Source organism: Ambystoma mexicanum, chromosome 14, assembly GCF_040938575.1.
Source record: "Ambystoma mexicanum isolate Mex_15411 chromosome 14, UKY_AmexF1_1, whole genome shotgun sequence".
NCBI lineage: Eukaryota > Metazoa > Chordata > Amphibia > Caudata > Ambystomatidae > Ambystoma > Ambystoma mexicanum.
Genome location: NC_090940.1, coordinates 21,608,560 through 21,634,087, shown reverse-complemented (window position 1 = coordinate 21,634,087; position 25,528 = coordinate 21,608,560). Strand labels below are relative to the sequence as shown.

Below are 25,528 nucleotides of genomic sequence, written 5' to 3'. Positions count from 1 at the left end.
AGAGGACGCGACAACAAGGTAGCCTTAAGATGGCTGCTCATTAATCACGACATTGTGCATGAATGAAACTGACCTCTGAATGTCAGCAGTCATCAACCAGAAATTAAGAAATAAAATATGGCCGGCTACAGGTTGACCAAACCACAGACCTTCTGCAGGACTCAAACATAAATGAGCAGGTTCTCATCGCGGCACAACATTTTTACTGGAATCAGCAATGCCAACACGATTAGTGTTCTCCAATGGGGACAGTAGTGTACACTGGGCAGCCAGTATATACAGGATTTCTAACCAGGTCATTACGGAGTGATGGGCAAAGCAAACAAGTATGTTCTTACATAGATACAATGGCATATATTGGGGCAGCCAGCCTGATCTCTTTTATTTATTTAATACTGGTTGAATAGCAACTATATTGTGGGCGACTGCATAATGGCAATGCGTTGGAAATGAACTGTGCACCTATTGGATTTCTGTTTTGTACTATACAAAAACAAGATTGTAAACTTGTGCCCTCCCGCCCCCCATCATTTCACAAAGTAAAATTCACAATTGTAACCCATCAGTGTTGCTGGGAATCCCTCAAAAGCCCCAGTTGCTCACACGTTCCTGGAAAGGTTAACATCCCTTCAGTGTATCCACACACTGAAATAAAAACTGGCTCCACTGCTTGAGGGAAGGGACTGCAGCTCTGGATAACGCCACAGTGAAGGAATTTTGCTATTCACACAGAAGTCTAGTGATAAAGTTCCTCTCAATGGCGTCTGTGCCCTCTGAGAGGTGTCTGCCATTTACACTGACAGTCCAACTCCTGATAGCTATGAGCTCTAGGAGGAATCAAACATTCTGGCGGATCTTTCGGCATTCAGACATGTTCTGTGCCTGCAGGTGATCTCAAAGCAGACAACCCAATACCAGTACTTTGCCGTCAATGCAAATGGCAGCCTCCCCATTGCTCCCATCCTGCCACGGTACAAGCAACGCCCTGAATACAAGCCGTTCGGAGGGCTGCCAATTCCAAAGCAGGTTCACATACTTCTATTATTGTTACTACAATCATATATGTGTGTGTTGTTCCGAGGGGCTCTGAACTGGAAGAGTCACAGCTACAGCATCTGGAAGCAGAATGCATCCCTTCCTCACATGTTCACACAATGCAGAATACCCCAGAAGGAGGAACCGTGGAGTGTCTCAAAGTGCCACATCGTAAGTACAGCATATCCTTACCTCTGCTTTTTGTGCCTTGATTTGGACCACCTCATGACCAGAGCAGCGAGGCGCCTCATCTTCAGCAGGCGCTTTGCTGCACGTTTCACCCGCTCTTCCTCCTGCAGCTTCAGCACCCTGTGTATGAGGGGACATAGTGTCTGCTCTGCTGTTAACGTTAGCTAGATCCTGCTGGTCATCGCTCTGGTCCACAGTGGCTTTCTTACACGCATCAGTTCCATTTCCTTTTGTAAGGTCCTCACTCTCTGCAGGGGCTTCTCCAGGGTCTGCCCCAACATGTTCACCAAGATTATCCTTTACGTTATGCTCCTCCCCAATCTCCATGCAGGTTTCCTCACATACCTCAGTCCCGCCTCCTCCTGCACCCTCAATGCTCTCTGTAGAGACATGGGCAGAGCCTGCTTGGACAGCACTGTTACCTAGATCAATCTTGCCGTCTCCCTCATTTGCAGCCTCCGTGGATGCTTCCTGGCACACCTTTGGCTGCCTTGCCGCTGTACCTTCTGCACAGACATGGCCAGAGTCCGCTTCATCTGCAACCTCCATTGATCCATCCTCACAAACCTCACGCTGGCTTATCGCTAGATCATCTTCATTCTTTGCGCAGGCAACCCCAGAGTTTGCTCCCATGGCATCTTTAGAAAGTTCAGCCTTGACATTGCCTTCTGCCACCTGCATGGATACATCCTTGCAAGTCTCAGTACTTGCTGCTCCAAGGGCCGCTTCAGAACCCTCCTTTACCTCAGTCTCAGCTTGCGGGTCAATTGATGCTTCCTTGCAAGTCTCAGCCTTGCTTACACCTGTAGCTTCTGCATTCTTAGCGTCTGCTGCGTTCTCTTCTTTAGCAGGTTCTTCCTGTCCTTTAATGAAAACATCAAGTTTCTCTAAAAATGACTGAAAAGAACAGATAATTAATAATCAAATCTGACCCTGCAGTGCATCATCCAAGTCATCCTAGATCACCAAGTCCTCTAACATCTCAGATGCATGGAATTCACGTAGGCACCTTGGTTCAACCAGCAACCTGAGGGGCTAGTTAGCTACATTAGAACAACCCTGGACACCCTCCTCCCAGCAAAAGCCCCTCAAAGCGCTCAGACCTCCTCAGCCCACGCATACTCCACAACTTTGTTCACTGCGAAGAGCTCTTAGTCAACCCGAGTGCCATTCTGACTCTGAGCGTCTAATATTCTCTTATCATACTTTGTATGACAAAGTCGTCCAAGCGGTCTTATTAATCTCAACCGGCCCACCCTAGGTGCCTTTTTCCAAACTCTAATCTTCTTTCTTCTCCTCTCAAGTCCTTAACTGCATCCAATTTCACTTTACTTCTAAAGTGGCTACTTTTCGTGCTGTGATCGTTTCATCCTTACCTCCTTCCCAAACTTTCTTCTTCATCATCTTCTCAATTAGCAATGGCTTTTTACTTTCTCTCCAATTTCTAATTCGAACACTTCTTTGCTTCTTTCAACGGCCTATCCTACTGCTTTGCCCAAGATCCTATTCCTTCTTCTCTTATCTCCAAAAATCTATCCTTCTCTTAATTCTTATCTAACTAATCTTGTCAATATTTCTCTTCGTACTTCTATTTTCCCCCTCTTTCACGCAAGCATGCTACTATTTTTCCTATTCTGAAAACCTTGTTAGGATCGGTCTTCTCCTAACCTCCGTCCAATTTCTCTTCTTTCTAAGCTTCTGGAATGACTTGCTTACACTCCGGTTCCCACTTTTGTCTGTGAAAACTCCATTCTTCACAGCTTCCAGTCTGGGGTTTGTCCTTCTCATTCTACTGAAACTGATCTTTCTGTCTGACTCTTTGCTCACTGCTCGCTATTCTCTCTGCTGTCTTTGGCACAGTGGATCATGCTTTACTACTCAAGTCTTTCTTCCTTTGAGTACTCTGGTTCTGTGCCATCTCTGTTTCATTCGTAGTCATCTAAATATCGTTCCTATTCGGTCTCATCTTTCTCACAGTGTTCGACAGGGTTCTCTTCTATCACTGGCTACTATTATTTCCTCTTTTGGGTTATCACACCACTTTTATGCTGCTACCCAGCTCTTTTTGCCCTTTGCTTTTACACCTGCTATTCATCTTTCATCCTGCCTTTGTGCCCTCAGGAAATGGATGCCTGATCACTTTCTTGTTCTTAATGCTTCAAAAACAGAGGTTCTTTTCTTTACAGCTTGTACCATTTCCCCCCCGTTCCCCCACCATCTTTTGTTCGGTTTCCTCCTACTCCCCTTTTAAGTGCATTTGTAGGGCGCTTATACATAAAGTAAATTGTGTTTCAAGCGCACACCGGGCAACGGGGAGGCAACATGGGAATGAAAGGCAAATAATAATGAAGAGAAAGAAAGAGCCAGTCCTACTACGCCTTTTGAGAATTCAGAATGTGCAAGTGTAGAGAGACAGACGAGGGAGGGGGATACGTGCTAGGGGTTCCACAGAAGTGCAAGGAGCTATAAAGTGGTAGTCCACTCAAATGTTATTGTTGAAAAAGATTGGCCATAATCAAAAATATATATTTAACATTCACATGTAAAATGTGTGGGAAATGAGGCTCAAAGTTTAGGAATGGGGCATCCATTTTGTGAAATGAAGCAGCCTCCCATGATCACGTTAAGCTGCGCTTTGCTTACTGTGAGAGCAGAGCTTAACACGTAGAGAGGAGGCTGCCACAGTATTCATAATTGCCGACTTTCTTTTTATGTTTCCCGTGCTGCGCAGGTCCAGGTGAGCACAGAAAATCAAATGAAAAGGCACAGCTACAGAGTCTTCATAATAGCTGCGACTTTCATTTTAAGTTTCCTCAAGCCCGGGAAACAAAAAACGAAAGTAACAGCAATTATAAATAGTGCGCTGACAGCCAGTGTAGCATTTATAATTGCTGGTACTTCCGCTTCAAGTTTGCTGAGTTTTCTCAGGCCGGGAGAGCCCTTAAAATGAGAAAGGCACAGCAATTATAAATACAGTGACTTAGTACTTATTGCTGGGACTTGTCTCCTGGGCTCCCCCGGGACAGAGGATCCCAGGAGAAGCAGGCAGAAGGTTGGGGCAGCACTCCCCAGCAGCCTGACAGTACTCGCTGCTCTCCGACAGTAATAAGCAATAGCTCCCATTAAGGGGCTTTTGCTTGATTAGTGCCGCGAGAGTAGAGGCACATTCATTTCACAAAATGGATGCCTCCTAGTGCTTGAAATGTATGACTGGGCCTCATTTCCCAAAAATGTTAACATTGTAATTTAAAAAAGTGTTTTATACTTTTTTAACAGCAACATTGAGTGCAATACCCCTTTAAGGCGCCTGGCAGAGCTCACTTGGTAAGAGTGGTCAACTGCCAATACAGTAAGTGCAGGCCTGTGAGACAGCACAGGTCAGTGGGCACCCAAAGGCAAGTGCTGGGAGTGGGCGAAGAATGAAGGTGACTGGGGTGGGGGTGGAGGCCAAGACCCAGAAGGGCCCTGGTCACCAATCTCAGCGACTGGGGTTTAGCAAGGGATGGGCAGGGGGAGTGGGGGGGGGGGGGGGAAGCCAGCCTAGAGATAGTGCTTCTCTAAAGAGCGAGCTGACGGACAAACAGAGTTGGCACCGGAGGAGTAAAGATCCGAAGGGAAAGTATTTTCTGAGAGCCAGCTGTAGATAGTGTGGTCCCCAGACAGCCTTATGGATGATGCAGAGGGATTTGAATATTTGAATTTGATCCTTGCAGCAACCGGGAGCAGGTGGAGATATTTTAGAGCTGGAGAGATGCGGTCCCTGGGCTTGAGGCCAAGGATAAGTCTTGCAGCCCTATTCTGGATACACTGGAGGGTACTGATAGATTAAGGAACAGGCTGTTGCAATAGTTCAGCCTAGAGAGTACCAGAGCTCTAGAGACATTGAGCTTCTGGGGGAAAGTGAGGAAAGGAAGGATTCCTTTGAGGTGGTGGGGGTTGAAAGTGGGCCTTCTTGGCAAGGTCCTGGATGTGAGGGAGGAAAAAGAGGGGTCAAAGATAACTCCAAGGTTTCTGGCTTCAGATGAATGAGAAGGGGGTGGTGGGGGAGAACAGAGGGTGGCCAGAGTGAAAGGAAGAAAGAGGGACCAATTTATGTTGGCCAACCAAAATTTGGAAAAAGTGGTTTGTAGCCAATTTCAGCAGTTCATAGATAGCAAAGACCTGTTAGACGAATGCCAATCAGGGTTTCGCCCTAACCATGGAACAGAGACCGCTCTCTTGGCGGTCCAGGACCATCTACTGGAAGCTGCAGACAGAGGAAATTCTACCATACTTTTGATGCTTGACCTGTCTGCGGCTTTTGATACGATCAACCATAAGACCATCCTTCAAAGGATTGGAAAAATAGGGAGAGCTGCCAAAGTAGTGGTGGACTGGTTCGATTCCTTTCTGCAGGATAGAAAGGAACAGGTGACCCTGGGAGCCATCCTATCGGAACTAATACAGCTGAGCTGTGGAGTACCCCAGGGGTCAGCGCTTTCACCTCTGATTTTTAACCTCTATATTCGACCACTGTTTGACATCTTGAGGAAACATGGCCTACGTTTCCATTCTTATGACTACGATACACAGATTTATGTGGAGACAGTGAATCTGCCCGAAGCATTTGAAGGGATCAATAGATGTATGCAAGACAAAAAAAAAAATGGATGGCATGCAACCAGTTGCAGTAAAAACAGAGGCGATAATGTTCAAATCAGAGAAAAAGAACAAAAACATAGAACTAAATATGACACCACAGATTCTGGGTGAAGAGATTCCATTCGCAAAGAAAGTGAAAAACCTTGGATGTATATGGCAAGAGAATCTGGCTAGTGAGGCACAGGTAGGGGCCAAAGTAAAAGCCGCATACCATTCCTTACGGATGCTCAGGAACATACTCCCCTTCATAGCAGCCCAAGATCTCTGTGGTTGTAGGAGCGCTGGTAAACTCACATCTTGACTATTGTAATAGTCTGATGATAGGGATTCCAGCCAAACAGATGTTGAGACTTCAGAGGGCACAGAACGCAGCAGTTAGGCTTATAGCCCACTTAAAGAAAAAAGAGTCCATGTTTCAACATCCCGGAGAGCACTCCACTGGCTTATGGTGGAGGATCGAGTAAAATTTAAAGTGGTATGCCTCATGTATAAGTGCTACTATAAAACTGCACCCAGATACCTGATCACAAGAATTCACCATCACCAACCTACTAGAGACCTCCGGTCAGGAGATAAACTTCTGGTGGATGTTCCACGTACCAAATGTACCTCGAAAGGCGATAGGAGGTTTTCTGTATCTGGCCCAAAAGTATGGAACGAGCTACCCGTTGCCATACAATCATGTAAGTCTCTAGAGGGTTTCAGGACAGAGATGAAAACCTACCTATTCAAATGAACCTAACTATAGGGCATATACAGCCCCCCCCCCCCCCAACAGCTCCCCACAGCCAAATGTCATTTCTTAGTTAACAACTGCGCCCGAATGCAGTTTGGTCTGCCTGGTGTGCGTTTAGAAAAAATCAAAATCAAAATCAGGAGTCCCAATAGAAGTATCTCAGTCTTGCTGGCATTGAGGCAGAGATCATTTGAGGCACACCAGTACGGGATGGCAGATAGGCAGTCAGGAATGAATGTTGGAGGAAGTAAGGAGAGGATCAGAAGGGAGTTTGAAGTAGAGTTGCGAGTCATCTGCATAACACTGGAAGTAAGGAAAGAAAGTGGAAATTAGGTACGCAAGCAGAGCAAGATAGATGGGTTCAAGCCCTGGGGAACGGCACAGGTGGGGATAGAGGTGGGAGAGGAGAAAGAGCCCAGGATAGCCTGGGAGGGATGGTCAGTGAGGAAGGAGGTCAGACAGCCAAGTGCCGGCTCGAGATACCATGGGTACCATGGAGCCATTTCATGAGGATGGAATGGTTGACCGTAGCAGAGGAGAGAAAGTAGAATGAGAACAGCTGGAGAGTTAGAATCAAGAGATGCAAGCAGTTCTTCACGGGTGATCAGGAGAGAAGTTTCCATGCCTCTGGATGCCCGGAATCCCGAGTGATGGTCATGTAGGCAACTGACAAGCTCAGAACGCTGGGTCAGTTGGGGGGGCGGGGGGAGAGAGACCAACTTCTACAAGAGTTTCCCAAGGAAGGGGGTGATAAGAAATGGGGCGATAGTTTGCGGGGTTGGAAGGTTTTTTCCAGGAGGGGCCGCACAAGAGAATGCTTGAGGGGAAAGACCCAGTAGCAAGAGAGACAATATCGTCCCTAGTAGTTCTGGAAGAACAGGAGGGGGGGTGGGGGGGAACTGGAGGAGATTTTCTTAGAACAGACAACTCTAGTGACCTCATCGGATGTGATGAGAGCCCATAGGTGACAGAGGAGGGGGAAATGGAAGACTCAGGATATCCTGAGTTCTTGCTGTGAAGTGTGTGGGCCAGGGCATTGCAGAGGGCCTTAGGGAAGAGGCGAGGCAGAGCCTGCAGAGGGGTTGGCTAGCTCCTTGCCGATTTTAAAAAAAGAGTTCGACCATATTGTTGGATGCACTAGAGACGCGAGCCTGAATGTGGGCCCTTTATTGGAGAGAATGGAGAGGCTGTATTGCCTTTGGAGGAGAGGTTGACAGGCCAGTTTGCCGGAGGATGAGCCCGAGATCTGCCACTTCCATTCCACAGCGCCGCACTTGCGTTTCAGGGCTGCAAGTTCAGAATCATACCAGGTATTATGCTTGGTGGCATGTTTCAGGCGGAGCCTCATGACTTAGGCAAGAATGTCGCGAGTGTTAGTGATGGCAAGATGGAGGTTGCGAGTCAGGAGTAGAGTCTACAGTGGGGGGGTGAAGATGGATGTGAAGGAAGCAGCTGACACTCATTGGACGGATGTCTGAACGAGGTTGGCAGAGCTGGGGGAGGTGCAGTCAGATGGCAAAGAGGACCCAGGTGAGAGAAGAGGAGGGAGTGGCGTGGTGAGCAGGCAGAGATCAAAAGATCAGTGTGGATCAAGGGATCTAGAGTGTCCAGCCGAGTGGCTAGGACCACAGGGGGGGAATGTACAGGGAGAGCGAGGTGCAGAGGTCACGAAGAGTGGATGCAGTGATTGAGGAGTTGAGGTGGATGCTGAAGTCACCCAGGAGAAGGAGTTTAGAGGTAGATGTGAGGCGAGGAGGAGGAGAAAAATCAGCCCATTCCGAGGGGAGCATGGCTGGGTTGGTATGAGGGAAGAAGAGACTCACTCAGGGAAGATCAGGGCAACCCCACCTCTGGCACGTTTTGGGCGAGGCTTGGAGATTTAGCCATCAGAGAGAAGGGAGTCAAAAGCAGTGACTGAGCTGGCATTGAACCACATCTCGTTAAGAGCGAAGATATCGAGGTCACAGTCTTCAAGGAAGAGGAAGATGTCAGCAGAGTGGTTGATGCCCTGCCCAATTCATAAAGGATGCAGCCAGAGACCTGGCCCCCTTCATCACAAAACTCGTTCATGCCGCCGCCTCCTCTTCAGGCATTATCCCATCAAACCTCAAAGAACCTAGATCCAGCTATACCCACTAAATTCTGCTGAAAATCATAGAGAAGATGGCCTACTGACAAATTCAAAAACACTTCGAATCTAACCACTTACTAGGTGCACGCCAACCTGGCTTCAGGCCCCAACTTAGGACTGAAACAGCTCTAATAGATCTGAAGGCTGAGATAGATGAACTCGGGGATAAAGGTAAAATCGTCCCTTCTTCGCCTCCTGGATCTCTCGGCTGCATTCGACCTCGTGGACCATGGGGTCTTATGTAGCCATCTGGACTCTGCCACTCATTTTTCTGCAGAAGCTATAGACGCAATCCTTTCTAAGTAACCGGACTACGAGAGTCTTTTCCTCCATGGCATCCGCAGACCCCATCCCGTGCGGAGTGCCTCATGGGTCATGCGTCTTACCTACTCTATACAATATCTTCACAAAGCCCCTTTTCAATGATCTGGACCATCTCGGTATCACCTACACGAACTATGCACATGATACCCAGATCCTCCTACCACTTACTGGGGATTATGACATGGATTTGGCCTTCGTGAATAGGGTATATCTCATCATCCAGGCATGGATGGCTACTCACGGACTATGCCTGAATGATGACAAGACTGAGATCATCATTTTAGGCACAACCTCAACCCTCAAAAAACAGAGTCCCAACTACACTGCCTTCAATATTGACAACACCATTACCGTTGCTAAGGGGGTGAAAACCTTTGGGTTCCATCTAGACTACCTTGTCTCTCAAAAAGCAGGTAAATGCCATGGCCTCAGCCACTGCATATACCTGCAAAATGATAAGAGCAGGTAAACCATTTTGTCCAACGGTTGCATTACCTTAGCCACAGCACTTATTTTGTCTAAGTTAGACTACTGTAATGCACTGTACATAGGAGCAAACAAACTATTAGGAAAATCCAGTTTCTTCAGAACGCCCTGAGAGCAGCACTCGGAATAGCAAGAAGAGAACACATTTCTGAGATTAGAAGATCCAATAACTGGCTTTCAACTCAGGACAAAATCAATTTAAAAGTTGCCTCACTCACATACAAATGCCTGAATAATGCGGCACTTGCCATTTGTCTGAAAGACTCGCCATAAAAATCTTCCACAAGAACCACTAGATTAGCCAATACCAACCGCCTTCTAGTCCCAAGGTTCAAGCTTTCTAGAATTGGGGCAATAGCTTCACCGTCAAGGCAGCCCGATTTTGGAATGCCTTACCTCCTATTGAGAGCAGATCAATCTTACTAGAACTTCCGCCAAAATCTAGTAAGATGGTTCAAAGAAGCAGATAATGTTATTTGACACCTACTACTGATCCTCTATGCTAGCTTGTAAATAAGTGTCGATAATTATCCACCCACCTGTAATTTGAAACCTAGACTCATGACCAGCCACTGTATATGATCATTCTTCCAATTATGTTAGGTTTTCCAAATGATCTCGATGTCCGCTTAATTGTATATTATTGTTGACTGTACAAATCATATGTATTGTATTGCATTATGTCATTGTGTAACTAAGCTGTAAGTGGTCTTATGCTATGCACCCTGATGCCCATGGGTCTGGTGCACAATACAAACAAACATAGCGAGCATCAAGCATGGATAGATGCAGCAGGTCACTGCCTTGGAGGTTTTCCGATGAGTAAGAGGGCGTGGTATATCAGTCAGAGGTGGGGGGGGGGGGGGTGGACAGAGGATGGAGTAGCAGGAAGTTGATTAGGGACGATGAGGGACAGCAAGTGCCGGTAAAAGAGGAGGCTGGGTCGAGGACCCCGATCCATGATAGTGCCATTGCGATAGACAATGATACACATGGATGATGAGAAGCCATCCAAGAGTACTTCCCATCTTGTGCCACCATTAATGGGTGACAATGTAAAAGGGGAGAGAAGATGAGGAGGCCAGAGATGTGGAGAGGGGACAGAAAAGGAGGTCAGTGAAAATATGTCTGGAAGTTGCGCTAACGTAGGTGTCTGCGATGGGGTTAGTGGTCAGGATGTCTTTTTATCCTTTTCCTTCCAGACTTCATGAGAGAGGAAGGATAGGTGATAGTAAAGCAGTTAAGTAGATGTGCCACAGGGGTGCCAGAGAGATAGAGGAGAGACTGCACAATCAGAAGCTCATCAGGCAGCCTAATGGTCAACACACAGATGAATAGCACCAGTCGAGTGCCAGAATGGTGGGCGAGGAGTTATTACACACACCAAGCGCAGAAATGCATTAAGGAGAAGGGATATAAGCATTTTGTGTGGTAGAATGGCAGAGGCACACACGTTCACTGCTGTGAGAGTTAGCGAAAGAGGCTCGACAATGTCAAGGACATGACTCACAGAGCTTCTTGGTGAGAGAGCCAAGTTTCAGAACCAGGTTGAGGGGTAGCACGCTGCATGCTGGGTGGGAGGTGGCGGAGCACGAGGAGCTACGGGGGGCAGCATGGGAGTGGGGTGGCAATCCTCCGAGTCCTACCAGGCCCAGACAGAGGCCAATGAAGTGGGCCTTTGATTCAGCGTCTGCCCGCCAGCTCCCAGGATTGGCATATAACGTTCAAGCTGCAGCCACATCACGGCAGCGGCATCTTCGCAAAAGGAAGCACTCTGTCCTTCCAACAGGGCAGCCATTTTTTAAAGTTCGAGAAATGTCAAGAAAGGGCCCACTGGGAAAAATCGGGCGAAGGAGAGCTCTCTGCAACAGAAGGCGCAAATATAAATTTAAAAACATATCGTGGGCACTCGTTGCTTCGATAGTGAATTTAGCAGGCAGGATGTCCCCAAGCCCAGAAGGGCTTACCTGGTGTATGGCGATGTCAAGGCAGGCTCCTATTGTTCCTGGAGCCTTGTGGTGTTCAGTGCATCTGCTGCCTGTGCCCAGATGCTGCAGCCCGTCTCTGGTGAGAGGGCAGATGGATTTACTCTACTGCCCGGATTCTTGGGTCTTCACCTGGATACGGATATTTCCTTCACAGACCATATTTCTCTTACTGGCTCTTGTCGTTATCACCTCTTTAATATTCAGAAAGTCTGGCCTTTTCTTCATTTTAGTGCCATAAGTTCCGATTCCGGCTTTTAGTTTCTCACGTTTATGCTATTGTTCCATTTTGCTCTTTTGGTTTCCCGGCTTTCACCTTTAAAGTCTATTTTCAATGCCTCCATACATTATTTTTTTTCTCCCTCTCTCTCCATTCTCGGCTACAATTTACTTTTCTCTGTATTGTTTTCAGATCTCTTTATGGTCTGGCTCTCATTTATCTCCCTTCTCGTGTTTTCCCGTCCTCCCTGTGCTCAGTCGCACTTTCACTCTTTTTCCTTACTTGCTTTGCTTGACTGGAATGCTCTTCCTCTTCGATCTATTGTGATACTCTATTCCGTTCCTCTTTAAAGAGCCATCTTCTTCAATTCTAAATTATGTACCTTTTTTTGTATTGTAATGTCCATCATTCCTATGGATTCTGAAGAAGTGCTTTTCCTGTACCCATAATTATTATACTTTAAGTTGGCATATGTACATACAGCCCCTTGGCATAAGGCGCTAGATCACAAAATACACCCAGTGAACGGAGTAGTGCACAAAAATCAACAGGCATGTAAGTCTAAGACTGTACGCATTATGAATATTGAACTTGAAAAGCTAGAAAGCAGCAGACCAACTATCTGATGGAGAACACTTGGGCTGGTGCTTAATCGATCCCTTGTAAGCGGCAGTCGGGTAGTCGTGCAGAATGAGCAGTGTCAAGGGGCAGCACTTCATGAGAAGGACCAGAGCGGCAGTTTGCATGCCCCATTTCTGTCTCTTCTCAATACTGATATAAAGGCGTGGCCACTACACTCATGGGCCACCAGCAATGGAACTAGATGCCCGGGATCCCCTCCCCCCCTCCATCAATCAAGCTGCTCTTTCCATTATTTGGTACCATTCAGTGTCTTTGCTTTATAGAGCAGTGATCAGCCCAGTGAAATCCTCATGTGTACAGCGCAATAATGGGGACTTCATCTGAAGCAGAAGCTCTTCATAAATCCATCATGCTGGATTGAGTAGCTCACTGGCCATGCTGTGTGCATGCCTCACACACTTACACAAACGCACAGCGTGGGAGCCTCTGGCTTTCTGGCATCTCATTGTAAGAAGGAAGCCTGGCGAGATCAGGACGAAGGATTCAAAACATTGACTCCGACTACACGGCTGTGTGGACCAAACCAGGGCCTCGGCAGAAAAGCCACTTGATTAGGGCGTCATTCACACTGGCACTCGGCAGATGCAGCTCCAGCCCACTTCCTCCTCCACAAGTGCCTGTGCTGTTACTCAGCAGAGGCTTGGTACAAGCGTTGCGACACTGAACAGACCCCACTGAAAAGTGAAGCCCAACAAGGTACGCGGGGATATGAAGCACATCAGGAGCTACCAGGCCCACACAAATGGTTCTCCGAATGTAGTGGCGTGTGCAAATAGGGAGGGGCGGCCGGGCTGGGGGAGAAGAAGGCATTTCCAGAAATGTGCCTAAACCTCAGCAGTCCACGCAAAAGTAGACTGCACACAGACAGCTCTGCTGAAGAGCCACCAGTGAGGATCGGACCAACAGCCCAGAACACAGACATTCCGCCCAAGGGACAGCTTTATGCAAAGCTCTGAATTATACCATACAGCTTCAACTTCCACCATTCTACAGATCATCATCCAACTACCAGAGTGTGCTTTGTAGCAATTTGGCCCTCTATCCACGACTCCCACCCAGAGTCTGCCAATAAGGGCCTTCCTGACCACACACCAAATGCGAGCGACCCTCCTCCGCGGGAGTCATGCGGCCGATGACAAAACCCCACCAGGAGCCAACATGGGCACACGGTGCAGGCGCATGCGCGGGTCTACACCGGCAAGAATGTAGCAGCGTTACAGGGGTGGGAAAGGAAGCCGCTTGCACTGGCTTTATTCCCTTATGTACCCGAAGACCCTTACCATTTCCCCGAACATGGGGACGCTTTGACCCTTCGCTCGATTTCTAGTGCATCATTTTGGCACCGAGTCTCAACCTTTGCAATGAGTTTGTTCTGCAGCGACATGGCTATGGTGTGTTCGTTAAGAGTTTGCCGTTTCCGCATACAGTTTAACGGGAGCACAAGCATTTGTACTGCTTTTGTAATTCGGGCCACTTTAGTGAAGGAGATACTGGCTAGGCCGCAAGTTGACTTGCCAACGGATGCCCATTTTGTAGCACAGCTGCCTTCCTGTAAAAATGAGTGCAGGGCAAACCATGCTTTCTATGGCCACCTGTCCCTTTGTCAGTGGTGCCCAATGTGTACAGGCCTGTGCGTCTTTACCGTTTGACTTTTTCCATAAAGGAAGCCATTTGACCACTGTAGTGGGTTTAAACAGCTAGCCCCATAGTTTGTGGGCAGTCTCTTCAGGGCCGGTATCAGAAATGGCACTACATGGAAATACTGATAGCTGGCCCTGGTCGGAGTCCAGGAAAGGGCATGCGAGCACTTAGACAGGTAGCTACTCAGTCAAGACTTGAATACTGCAGGTCCTCGGCTGGGGGCATCCTCAGCCAAGGTTTCTGTGCATCGGGGGGGGGGGGGGAGGGGTTTGCGTACCGGGAGGACACCTGTGACCCTTCGGGAGGCCGATCACTGGAACTTGGAATCCAAAGCATGGGAGGCCTCAGAGCGACACCAGAGGCTGCCATGCCACTGTGACAAGTGAAAGTCACTTCCAGACGGTGAAGCTCTGCTATCGGCCAGCAGAGGCCTGCAGTTTCTCCCGCTCTTCGCTAGAGAGCACAAGCAGTAAACGATCCTGCACAGTGTTGGAGGTACTCAAGGCTTGTGGAAGCCGGGAAAGCGCAGCTACCCTCATCTGCCGTGTGAGGTAGTGAACGAGGCTCTGCTTTGCTGCTTTCCACCCTTGCTTGTGCTCACTTGATGGGCTACCACGAGAGCTTCTTGCATATGCTGCATCGCGGAGCTCCTGCGGCACGGGTACGGGTGCAGAGGTCAATCAAACAGCTGAAGTTCAGGTTGGTGGTATTCTGAACTCTACATTTGTGACCACAGCCATTCGAAGTCGCCATCTCATAAAAGCACTCTCTAATCCAAGACTTGGTTTTTCCACCAGCTGAACAGGCATGCTCATCTACAAGAAGGAATGCACTGCAGATGACAGGGGTTGTATTGTATATTTACAAAGCGCTTATATACAAAACAAGTGCTTCAAAACGCTCCCAGGCAGGAGGGGAACATGAGATACAATCATTCGTAAGGCCTTGGAATTTCAGTATGATATACAATATTAAGCATACTAGGCCAGACGACATTTCTGCTGATTCAAGTGCATGTACTTAAGGGGGGTGGGAGGTACAAGCATAACAAACGGACAGTACTGCAAGTGCATGACCAGCAGTTAGGGTAGGAGGGGACACGATCAGGTTATTGTGCCTTTATGGTGTGCCACCAACAGAAAGCGTTTCAGGTGCACAATGTAAAGGGGGGGGGGTAGACATGGAACAGACAGACAAACGTACTGGGTAAGGTGCATTCAGATCATGCAAGTGCCCGACAGGAAGTGCGAAAGATGGGTGAAGGGAATTGCGCCTGGTCCAGAAGGGCTGGGTTAGTGCAGAGGTTTGCCTTTTAGGAAGTGCGTAGTGCTGCAAGTAGTGCTGGGGCCATTAGGCAGGTGCAGGGACTGGTGTAGGTGCCTGGGCTCTGTAAGGTTCTGAGGTGAGCCAGGCGACCAGTCAGGAAGCTGAACAGAAGGAGGTGGCAGCAGGCGGAGGTTAGAAGAGGAAGGTCTTGAGGAGTTTCCAGAATTTGAGGAGATCTGGCTCAAGACAGAGGCAGGGAGACTGTTCCAGAGGATGGCCCCAGCAGAGAATAAGGATTTACACCCCAATCTCTGAAGAAACAGCTCACTCTCAGAGTTGGAGGAGGATGAAGGCGGTGCTCTAGAGCAAGTGTATTTGAGAAGAGTGTGTTGTAACTAGTGCGTGCCCTAGGCCGAGACAGACTCATGAACTATGCAGAGTTCTTAAACATGATCCTTGCAGCCACAGGGAGCCAATGGAGGGATTTCAGTGCCAGAGAGAAGATGCAGTCCCCGGGCTTGAGGCCAAGGATACGTCTTGCGGTTCTGTTCTGGATGAGCTGTAAAGGTCGGAGTATAGAAGTAGGGAGATTAAGAAAGACTTACAGTAGTCAAGTCTAGAGAGAACCAGAGCTCTCTAGAGAATGACTCTGGGGGAAGTGAGAAAATGTAGAATGCCTCAGGAGGTGCAGCTGATGAGATTTTTTGGCTATATCTGAGATGTGTGGGGAGAAGGACAGAGTGGAATCGAAGCTGACCCCCAGGTTTTTTGCTTCACTGGTGGGTGAGGGTGCAGAGCCAAGTGAGGCCGGCCAGAGTGAGACTGGGAAAACGGGACCAGGGGTCCCAATGAGAACAATCTCTAAAGCAGAGGTTGTTCGCTGTACACCAGGACTGAATTGTGGACAGTCATGAAATGAGCGAGGATGAAGAAGAAGCTAAGGGAAGCTTGAAGGAGAGCCGAGTGTCGTCCACATAACACTGAAAGTTGGAAGTGAAGGACGAGATCAAGTGCACCAAGGCGGCCATGTAAATATTGAAGAACCAGGGGGATAGGTCCCTGGGAGACTCCACAGGTAAAGAGTGATAGCGGAGAGAAAGGGCCCTAGTTCCACCTGGGATGGACGGTCAGAGAGAAAGGTGGTAAGCCACGCCAGGGCCTGATCACTGATGCCCAGGTTATAACGGAGATGACTGATCAGGGTGTAAGGTTCACTGTGTGGAATGCAGAGGAGAGGTCAAGAAGAATGAGGACAGAAGGAGAGTTGAGAGCAGGTCTTCACGGGTGTTCAGGAGAGCGGTTTCCGTTGTCTCTAGATGCTCTGAAGCCAGACTGATGGCTGTGGAGATAATCAACAGATTCAGTGTGGGGAGTAGGCTGAGAGATAGCCAACTTCTCCTGTAGTTTTCCCAGGAAAGGAGTGATAGTTTGCCGGAATAGAAGGGTCAGCAGAAGGTTTGAGAGAGGAGGGGAAAACTCCAGAGGCGAAGGAGAGGTTGCAGAGGTCCGCAAAGGCTGGAGCTAGAGTGTCAATGTTGTTCTTGATAGTTTTGGAAGGGCATGGATTTTGAAAGAGGTTTCATAGAGCGTACTAGCCTAGTGACCTCCTCAGGGGTGATGAAGGAAGAGGCGGGAAAAGGGAGAGGCCCAAGAGGGCTCGGAGGATGCTGGTGCATGTGTGGGTGAAGGAGTGAGAGAGGAAAGGATGCCCAAGGTTTTGTTGGTGAAATGTGCTGCACATGCTGAGCAGAGGGCCCAGGTGGGCGCAGAGGAGGAGGCGGATGCAGAAGGGTTTGCCAATTCCTTGCAGACAAAAGTTTGGGTTGTAGAATCCATCCCTGTATGCGTCACCCATCACCCCCCTCCTCGGAATAGACTATTTACCAGGGCACTGTCAGCCGCAACTCCCTCCCCAGTCACTCAGGCTGTTCAACCTACTCAACTCGGGAATGTTGCTCAGCACCTTCTGAAAGCTTAATTGAATATGAAGTAGACCACACCCACCAGTCTGATGATTAAGTCCCCTCGTCAACATGATTTTCACGGCTTCTGTGCCAGTTACTTGAAGCCATGGATCCTGAAATCCTTTAAAAGAACTTCTTGTAAAGGAATACCATTGTTTTCACTAATGTTAGGCAGACTAACATGCCTCGTTAGCCTCAAGCATGCTCTTACTTGTGTTGAGGACTGCTTTCACTTCATAGCAACCCTCCAGAACCTTTCCCATCCCAAGTAAGGAAAGCAACATGCCAGCGAACCTGGAAACGGAAAGAAAACCACAGCTGCTCCTCCCAGATAGCAGGCATTGTGACTGTACTTTTATTTCCACGACATCAGAGGGGAGGGACACGAGAAAAATCAGATAGGGAATGAAGCTTGTTGCAGGTAGGGCCTACGAAGATGGACCTTACAGCGATGAGGAGCACAGGGCAGTGGATCAAGATACTCATAACCCCCCCCCCCCGTTGAGACTTCTGCCATGCAGGTGCCTAAAAGATGGACAAAAATGCAATAGCAGTAACCCAGATTAAAAAAAAGAAAGGGCCAAGAACTATCCAAATTGGGAAGAATCTATGACAGGTCAAGTGCCCAAAAGCTCACGATGCGAGATCAGGAAGGGCTATTTAGGTCGGGGAAGCGTGCAATTCCTGGAAAGCACTTGCTTATATGGGGTGCTAAAAAGCCAGGCACTGACCAAGGAGAAGAACTTGAATGGAAGAATTGCAGAAAACCACAATGAGTAGTTGCACCGAAGGAGATGAAGATCAACGCACAGAGTACCTTAAAGAATCCTTAAACCCAAAAGGTGCTGATCCACCAGGAAAGCACTTGTGTCGAGTAAGGTATTAGGAAGACCCATGAGCTACACAGGAGTCCCAATCCGCTATATTAAGGCAACACATTTACAGGGACAGCATCAAGCAAAAGTTAAAATGAGGGCCAAAACTCCCAAAGCGAGAAGGAGTTACTTTCTCTAAAGAAAGCTCCAACAATTGCAGAAAATTGAACCAAAAGGTTTGAGGACTGCAAACACGTTCCCAACCGAGCCGGTCTACAGAAAAAAACAGTAAGCGGAACAACGAAGTGGTGTGCCTCGAGAAAAATCCAGACATAAGAAAGATTAAAAAGTCGCAAAAGTAACACAGAAGACTGGACTTGAAAAGCAGTTAGTAATGTTCTTACAATCTGCACTAAAAAAAGGGTCAAGTACTTTGGTTACGTACACAGTGATGCAATTCCTTTATGCAAAAGGCATGTTTTACTTAGGGACAGTAGAATACCTTCTTTTTACAAAAATAGGCATGATACCATTTAAAAAAAGAAATATATATATACTTGTAAAGTGTCCCTTAAACGCATATGCAATGTGCGATTACTCTATTGAACAGTTCACAGGACGAAAAAACTAGTGGTCCGATACATTGCTCAAAAGTACCAGCTGCAGAGTGCATTAACTCATGAAAGTGGCACACGCCGACTTGCCACCCTGGCCGACTTTAGGCTAATGCTCTAAAGGACAGCTGGAGCATAGTCTTGTGTGGAGAGCGGCTTCTCACGAGACTGTGGGTCATCATCTTGCTACCCTGCTGGGCACAGCAGAGGCTGGGCAAGACTGGCGCCCTTGTCTTCCGTTTAGTGCACAACAGCACCAACTACAGAGCTTTTTTTACCCAAGGCGTGGGCAAGAGCAGCATTATCCTGTGGGGAGCACTCATCGGGGGCCGGCGACTCAGATCATTAGCCCTGCCATGGAGTCAATGGAGGAGAGACAGACTACACGAGGGGCATGACATCTAAATGAAAGCAGCCCCTGCCAAATGAGTGGGAGAAAATGATGTTCCACGAAAGTAGGAGGGGGGACAAAAACCATTGCCCCCCCCCCTCATGACTGCAGTTCATGACTTGCCTTACCACCCCAGGTGACTGCACACTCAATGGAAGGGTGGTAAGGAAATAAAGGGATTAGGCACAAATTCACATTAAACTCGTTTATTAAAGAACAGCATTAGAGCATGAACATACATTATATTTTGAGAAAGCGGCTTCAACTATGAATGAGTGAGATTCCTCATAGGAAGGAAGCACATTGTGTTAGTCTCACAATACGACCACAACAAAATAAAAGACCACTTTGTTGCGAGGCTTCATCAAGGGGACTAAAACACATTTTACCCCATTCTTTTTTCCAAAGACGAGGGTTTGCTCTCACTACAGCCCAAACTATTGGATGGAATCATGCAACCCTGCGCTCCCCAAACCACCATTGTACATATCCGTTAAATATATATATCACTTGATGTGAGTTTGCACAGTACAATCCGCAGACCCACACCCTGGGACCCAGGGCCATGTCAGCTGTAGATCCCACTGGCCAAGGGCATTTTGGAGAAGCCTTGCCCCAAACAGTTCGTGCTCTACGATGTGGCCCAGTGGCCACAGGGACGACCAAAGGACATGTCCCTGTATTAGTGACCGCTGGTCATGGCCAGCGCTTCAAAAACCCTGACCCAACCAAAGCAAGCACTGCATATGACAGCAGGTTGGGGGGGTGAGAGGGGTGTTTGCAAAGTCCCTTTGGTCAGGCCCCACCAAAGATGCCAGCGGACAAATCTGCTAAGACAATGCCCCCTAAGCGCAATGGGTATTTCAGGGGTTCCAGGGGCAGGGCTAAAGGCATGCCATACCCAGAGGGCTACTGGGTGGCTCACACAGAAGTGCACACCAGTCTCTGCCCGTGCCAGATGGCTAAATGTAGAGATTACCAATGTTTTAAGTCAGTGAAGGAATAACAAATAAAATGCAGAAAACGCACCAGCTAGTATTTCTAAAGCGAGCACAACCCCACTTGCTATTCTGTACCCCTCTCCATGCAATGCTTTTTACCCCACACATGCCAACGCAACATGCACGTACAACACTCTGAACGAGTCTGCAGCAAGGGAAAAATTGCTAGCTTGTTAAATAATGTTGAAAAGTAACCGCAAACTGCTTGAAATTATACAGTCAATGCAAGGAGCCAACACACATGCACAAAAAGAAGGGGGCTCATGCCATCTGAAAACATTCATTTAAAAACCAGCTTTGCTAGGGTGACCTGCACAAACAAGCAGAGCCTGGGGCGGGTCAGCACTGTGGCGTAAGAAACTGCAACGGACATTTGGGGGGATTTTGCTGGTTTGGGATGCAAGCATAAACCTGCCTTTAGGAGTCTTTTTTCGTTGTTACAAGTAAAGCATGTATAGGTCATCGCATTGGCAAACGGGGCGTCATGATAGCGCGCGGTGGTAGCAGAGGTATGGTCGTTTCAGAAAGCATAACTGGAAAGCTCTTTCGTTTCCTTGCAGTGAAATAGAATGCAATTTCAAATATTTGTTTTCCCTGAAGGGTCTTGGTCCCTTTCAACCATTGTTTTTAACTTGCTTTTTTTTTAATTTCATAAACCATACCACATCTACAGTACTCACTGGGAATGGCTTTGGCCCCACCTAGCCATCATTCATTCTGGGACTGCGTTACCCCCATTTCAGGTCTCTGAGCCAATGACATACACCTGGTGGTTAGAGGGCTATTGCTAGCCCCTGATCTGCGGTTTTTAGCCTGGTTTGCAGGGCTGCGTGTACACAAATGTTGCTACCACCTCATTGCCTGGTGAGGTGGCCACCAGCACATCTGCACTGTCTCCAACGCCTGCTAATGTGATCCCTGCACGCTTACCACCACCACCTCGACCTCACCATCTCTCATAACACCTCTTGATGTTATTGTCACGCCTCAATACCAAACTTTGCGTCATCCGTTAACCCTTCCTTAAACATTCAGAAGCTCCTCAAGGAACGCCATTTCCTTCTTTCGCCACGCCAGTAGGGCTTATACTTTTTCCTACCTGTGCGTCTGCTACACCATTATCCACTTAATCTACCACTAGCTGCCTCCTCATCGCCAGTAAGTCTACCACTGTCTCATATTTCCACATTCTTAATAAACACCTTCTAGTTTAACCACTCCCTCAAGAGCTCACATACCACTGGTACAAGACAGCCTCTTGATATGAACCTCCTCTTTTACCTTGTAAACAGGAGGACCTGAAGATCCCAATGTTCAAAGATCACACCAATCACCGATGGCTCGAATGAACTCTTACCCCACACCTCTGAAACCACCTCCCACCCCTCTTACACATCCCCATCTCATTGGCTCCCCTACCTGTAACTCTCTGGGTGGGTCTCCCTTTGTACACAGCTCCATTGCTTCCCAGCGAGATTTGCACTCTATAAATTCCAAACATAGAAAGGCCCTCACGCGCAAACTCCTCAAACTCTAGTCCTGCCCCTGCAACCTCCTCTGTCTCACCATATTATGCACTGTCCAATCTGCTCTGCTCCAGTAACTCTCAGACTGACGTGGGTCTCCAGGCTGGCTGTACCCGTGGGTCTGTTAAGTGGTCAGGGCTGTGCTTGGCTGCGGTACCTGGGCTCAGCAGTCGATGCTTTCGCCTGTGGAAGCTGGCCTAAGTTGTGATATGGTATAGCCTCCATATGGCAATCCTCCCTTTCCGGGGGCCCAGTCCGGCTTGTGAAAGCAGACACTGTGCCTGAACAATGTATTTTTGCAGCTGCGGCTATAAGGAATATGGGAAATCAATTGCAATGTTGTTTCTACGACAAAAGAATACTTGGCCAGGGAACAATGGATTGATAGATTTGATTACTGTGGCGAAATTAACTAGCGTTTAATTTCTGGAGGGTTTCTACACATTGCATGTGAAACACTAGATCCCCGAATTGACATCCCTCTCCTGGTGGGAACGTGCAAGATACACATCCATGCAGCTTGTCTAGAGGGAGCTGCGCATCTCCAAGAGAAAGACACTATCCCACAGAGATACTTGCTAGTTTCCGTTCACATCCAAATACCTGTACAATCCTGTGTGGAACAGAAAGAGGGTTGGTTTACTACTTCCATGGAAAGAAGGACCAACTACATCTCCGCTGCCAAACCATCATTGCGCTCGGACATGGACTGCTTCAAGTAGTGGGAACAACGAAAGAGTAACCAATACCTTTGCACTGCGGCTTCTCTTGTCACCACCCTTTACAAACATACAGCAAATGTAAAACCTACCTGCATGTGCTGGATGTGTTTCTGTAGGGCTTGACCGAGTAGTGAAGCCTGGGGCGCAGGGAGATCTTGAAGCTTGGTCAAATCTATTGTAATGTTCACCACATCTTCCGGAATGTGAAGCTTTGAAGAAAAGGAAGAGGGGCTTATCAGAGACAGCAGACCACCACATCAAGCCTCTGATGTACAGTGACCCGAATATATCAAGCATGTTCTAGATCGAGCAAGCAATGCCTGCATGTAACCAATGATAAAGCAAGTCCTGCAGCTACTGGCAAAGCAAAACAAGGGGTGCAAGGGGCGTGTTTAAAACGGTCAACAGGGTTGCCATATTTGGCTACTTAAAAAGCATGTGTGTGGGAAGTTACAGGAATGTGCTGGTTGGAATTCTATGGGCTACTCTGCATGGCAGTGCTTTGGAAAGGTTTCTTCAAATATCCAAAATGTCGAAATGTAATACAAAGGGTTTGTACCTTGTACAACTGGTTCATTTTAAAGTGCATACCATTAAATCAAAGGCTCACGAAAAGCACCAAATCTGGAATCCACTTGGCCAAGATGAGCAAACATTGATCATGTCCCAAGTCACAGCCTGACTGAGACGCACACAGGGTGGTCTAGGACGGTGCAGCCAGAACCTCAAGGACCATGCAAACACATGTTCCTTTTTAGTAGGGCAGTGCTTAACCAGATGGCCGTGACATTTCCAACTGAAAGACTTCACCCAGCACCAGTTAAATAGAACATATGTGCCCACTTACAAATCAGGGAAACTAAGGGAATAAGGCCCTTTTAAGGATGTATTTATACCCATGGTGTCTACTAGCTTTACATGAAAAGGGTTTGCTTTGTGCAGATAGTAAAGCGTTCTTAATATCATTCATAACAATACGATGGAAGCTTGCGACAAAGAATCGCCATACCTAACAGTTAATTACACAACTGCTTTCAGTGGGTGTGTCTGAAAGTACAGAAGGTGTTAATTGGATGTTTCAGGCTTGCATTAGTTTGCATTTTGGGACTAGTTTTAATTTACAGAGGTGAAAGATAAAGCTACAGTGATATTCTTTTAGCTAAACATGTCTCTGTAAGGATTTACATGTAGTCAGGTTGCTGCAATGTGTGCACTTTGCAAGTAAACTCGCTCACGCATTATTGTTGGCTATAAAATCCAAAACGTAAACATATGTACCAAATAAACCTTGGCAGGCGTAAAGTGATGAAATTGCAGAGTAGGTTAAACTCCCTGCTTCACTGTAGTGTGTGGACCTGCACAGAATATTTAAACTAACCCGGACTTAAAGAAATTGGAATCCTTATAAGTGATTCACACTATATAAAAAGAAAGTCCTAAATCAAATTCAGTGATTTTTTTAGACCAAACAAATAAACAAAAACACTCAACGACTGCTACTCTGTTAGTGGCCCCATTATTGTCACTTAAAATTGTATTATTGTTATGTCGGCCCTTCCTCATATCCTTGAGCTTAGTTGAATATATTGTAATGTTTTCCACATCTTCCCGAAGGCTAAGCTTTGAAGAAGAGGAAGAGGGGTATATCAGAGATTCCAGTAATAAGTACAGATAGTGGTCCACCACAACAAGCCTCTGATGTACTGTGACCAGAAAATATTAAGTATTTTATGGATCGAGCAAGCAATGACTGCCTGTAGCCAAAGATAAAGCAAGCTCTGCAGTCCCATACAACTTGTTTTGACAGGAAGATATATAGTCCTACCAGCCATTCAGTGCACCATGGATTTATCATCGCAGGGGAACTGCAGCAAAACAAACATTAATTTCGTTCCCTAAGGCTGCCATGCACTGACGTTGCTTGGGCAGTCCAGAGGTGTGCCCAAAAGGAGATGAGAGGAATTCTTTTCTGTGCCCTGTTATGCTAGGCTATTGAATCTTGCACAGTATGTCTTCAGCCATTTTCGTGGTTTCTATGAGCCTGAGAAACTGCAAGAGGTATGGAAGAGGACTCATTTTGAAGCAGGGAAAGGTTGCTTTTTTACAACAATGTGTGAATATCTGAAAAGAGGTGGCTCTCATTGCAGTGTAAAGTTTTAATTGGTGAGCTGTCTGTGGCAGTGGTTTACATGCGCTCCAGGTTGTTAAGGCAGTTGTGTGTGTAGTCTGGCGTGGAGTGCAGGGAGTTATATTGGCGTTTCTGCGATGGGGGAGCACAGCGTTTAGCGTTTACATTCTGTAACCTGTGTTGTTTCGGTGCAGGAGTTTTGTATCAAGATGTGTTGTCGTTAGGGTGAAAGATAAAAGGATAGCAACATGGTTATTGATACCATGGATTCCCCCAATCAGGGTCCAATTTGATAGCATGGAATTGGAGGCTTGTTAAGTGCACTTTATGCAGCAAAAGTGGGTAGCGTTTTGCTTGAGTTTATTTTGCCAGGAACTCCAGGTTGCCATGGGTCAGAAGGGCCATCTATGGACAAGAGCTGCCAATGCCCAGGGGAGCGGTTCCCATGGTTACCAGGGGACTCTACTAGTGGACTTGGCCTTACTTTAGCCCAGCCCCTTGTATTGAGTGGGAGGGGCCGTCTGGGACGGGCTGTCGGTCCAGCTGCGTCAAGTGGCGCTTTAATAACAGCCATGTTATCTCCCTCCCTCCGCCCGCGGCGGCGGGGTCCTGTCCGAGGGGCCGCAGCCCGGGGCCAGCCAGCACCGTCCCCCCTCACCTGCCGGGGCCAGCCCTGCAGCGCCTGCAGCGCCCCCAGGAGCGCCTCCGCCTCCATGGCCGAGCTCAGGCTCGCAGGCAGCGTCTAAGACCCCTCCGAGAAACGAACCATCGCTACGCTGCGCCTCTGCGCCTGCGCCGCCGCCGCGTCATCATCACGTGGGGTGCACGTCCAGGCGTGCCCCGGAAGTCACGTGCCGCAGGTCACGCACGGCGCGGCGCGAGCGGCAAGGCGGCCTCGTGGCCCTGAGCTGCGCACCTCTGCTCTAAGGAAGGGGACCAGGTTGAAAAAGTAAAAAAACCGGCTCAGGACGACTAGCACTATAGAAAGTGGCCTCCAAGGCACCACCCTTCAGTAGAGGTTGCATTAGAACTTTAAACACATGTCATTCTCATGTATCACAAACTAGCACT

General features: G+C 47.8%; 1 protein-coding gene across 2 annotated transcripts in view; it reads right to left on the bottom strand.

Annotated features, from left to right (window-relative positions):
• Positions 1–25,275, bottom strand: part of MBIP (MAP3K12 binding inhibitory protein 1) — a 62,379-nt gene extending 37,104 nt beyond the window's left edge. Inside the window, exons 1-3 of one of the 2 annotated variants that reach the window (XM_069638426.1) lie at positions 25,116–25,275; positions 22,419–22,538; positions 1,228–2,121 (exon numbers count right to left, since the gene is read on the bottom strand). In XM_069638426.1, coding sequence (XP_069494527.1) covers positions 1,228–2,121; positions 22,419–22,538; positions 25,116–25,172 — 1,071 coding nt within the window. In that variant the 5' untranslated portion in view covers positions 25,173–25,275. The remainder of the gene's footprint in view (positions 1–1,227; positions 2,122–22,418; positions 22,539–25,115) is intronic. The other variant, XM_069638427.1, reaches the window with a different exon arrangement.
• Positions 25,276–25,528: the final 253 nt, after the last annotated feature.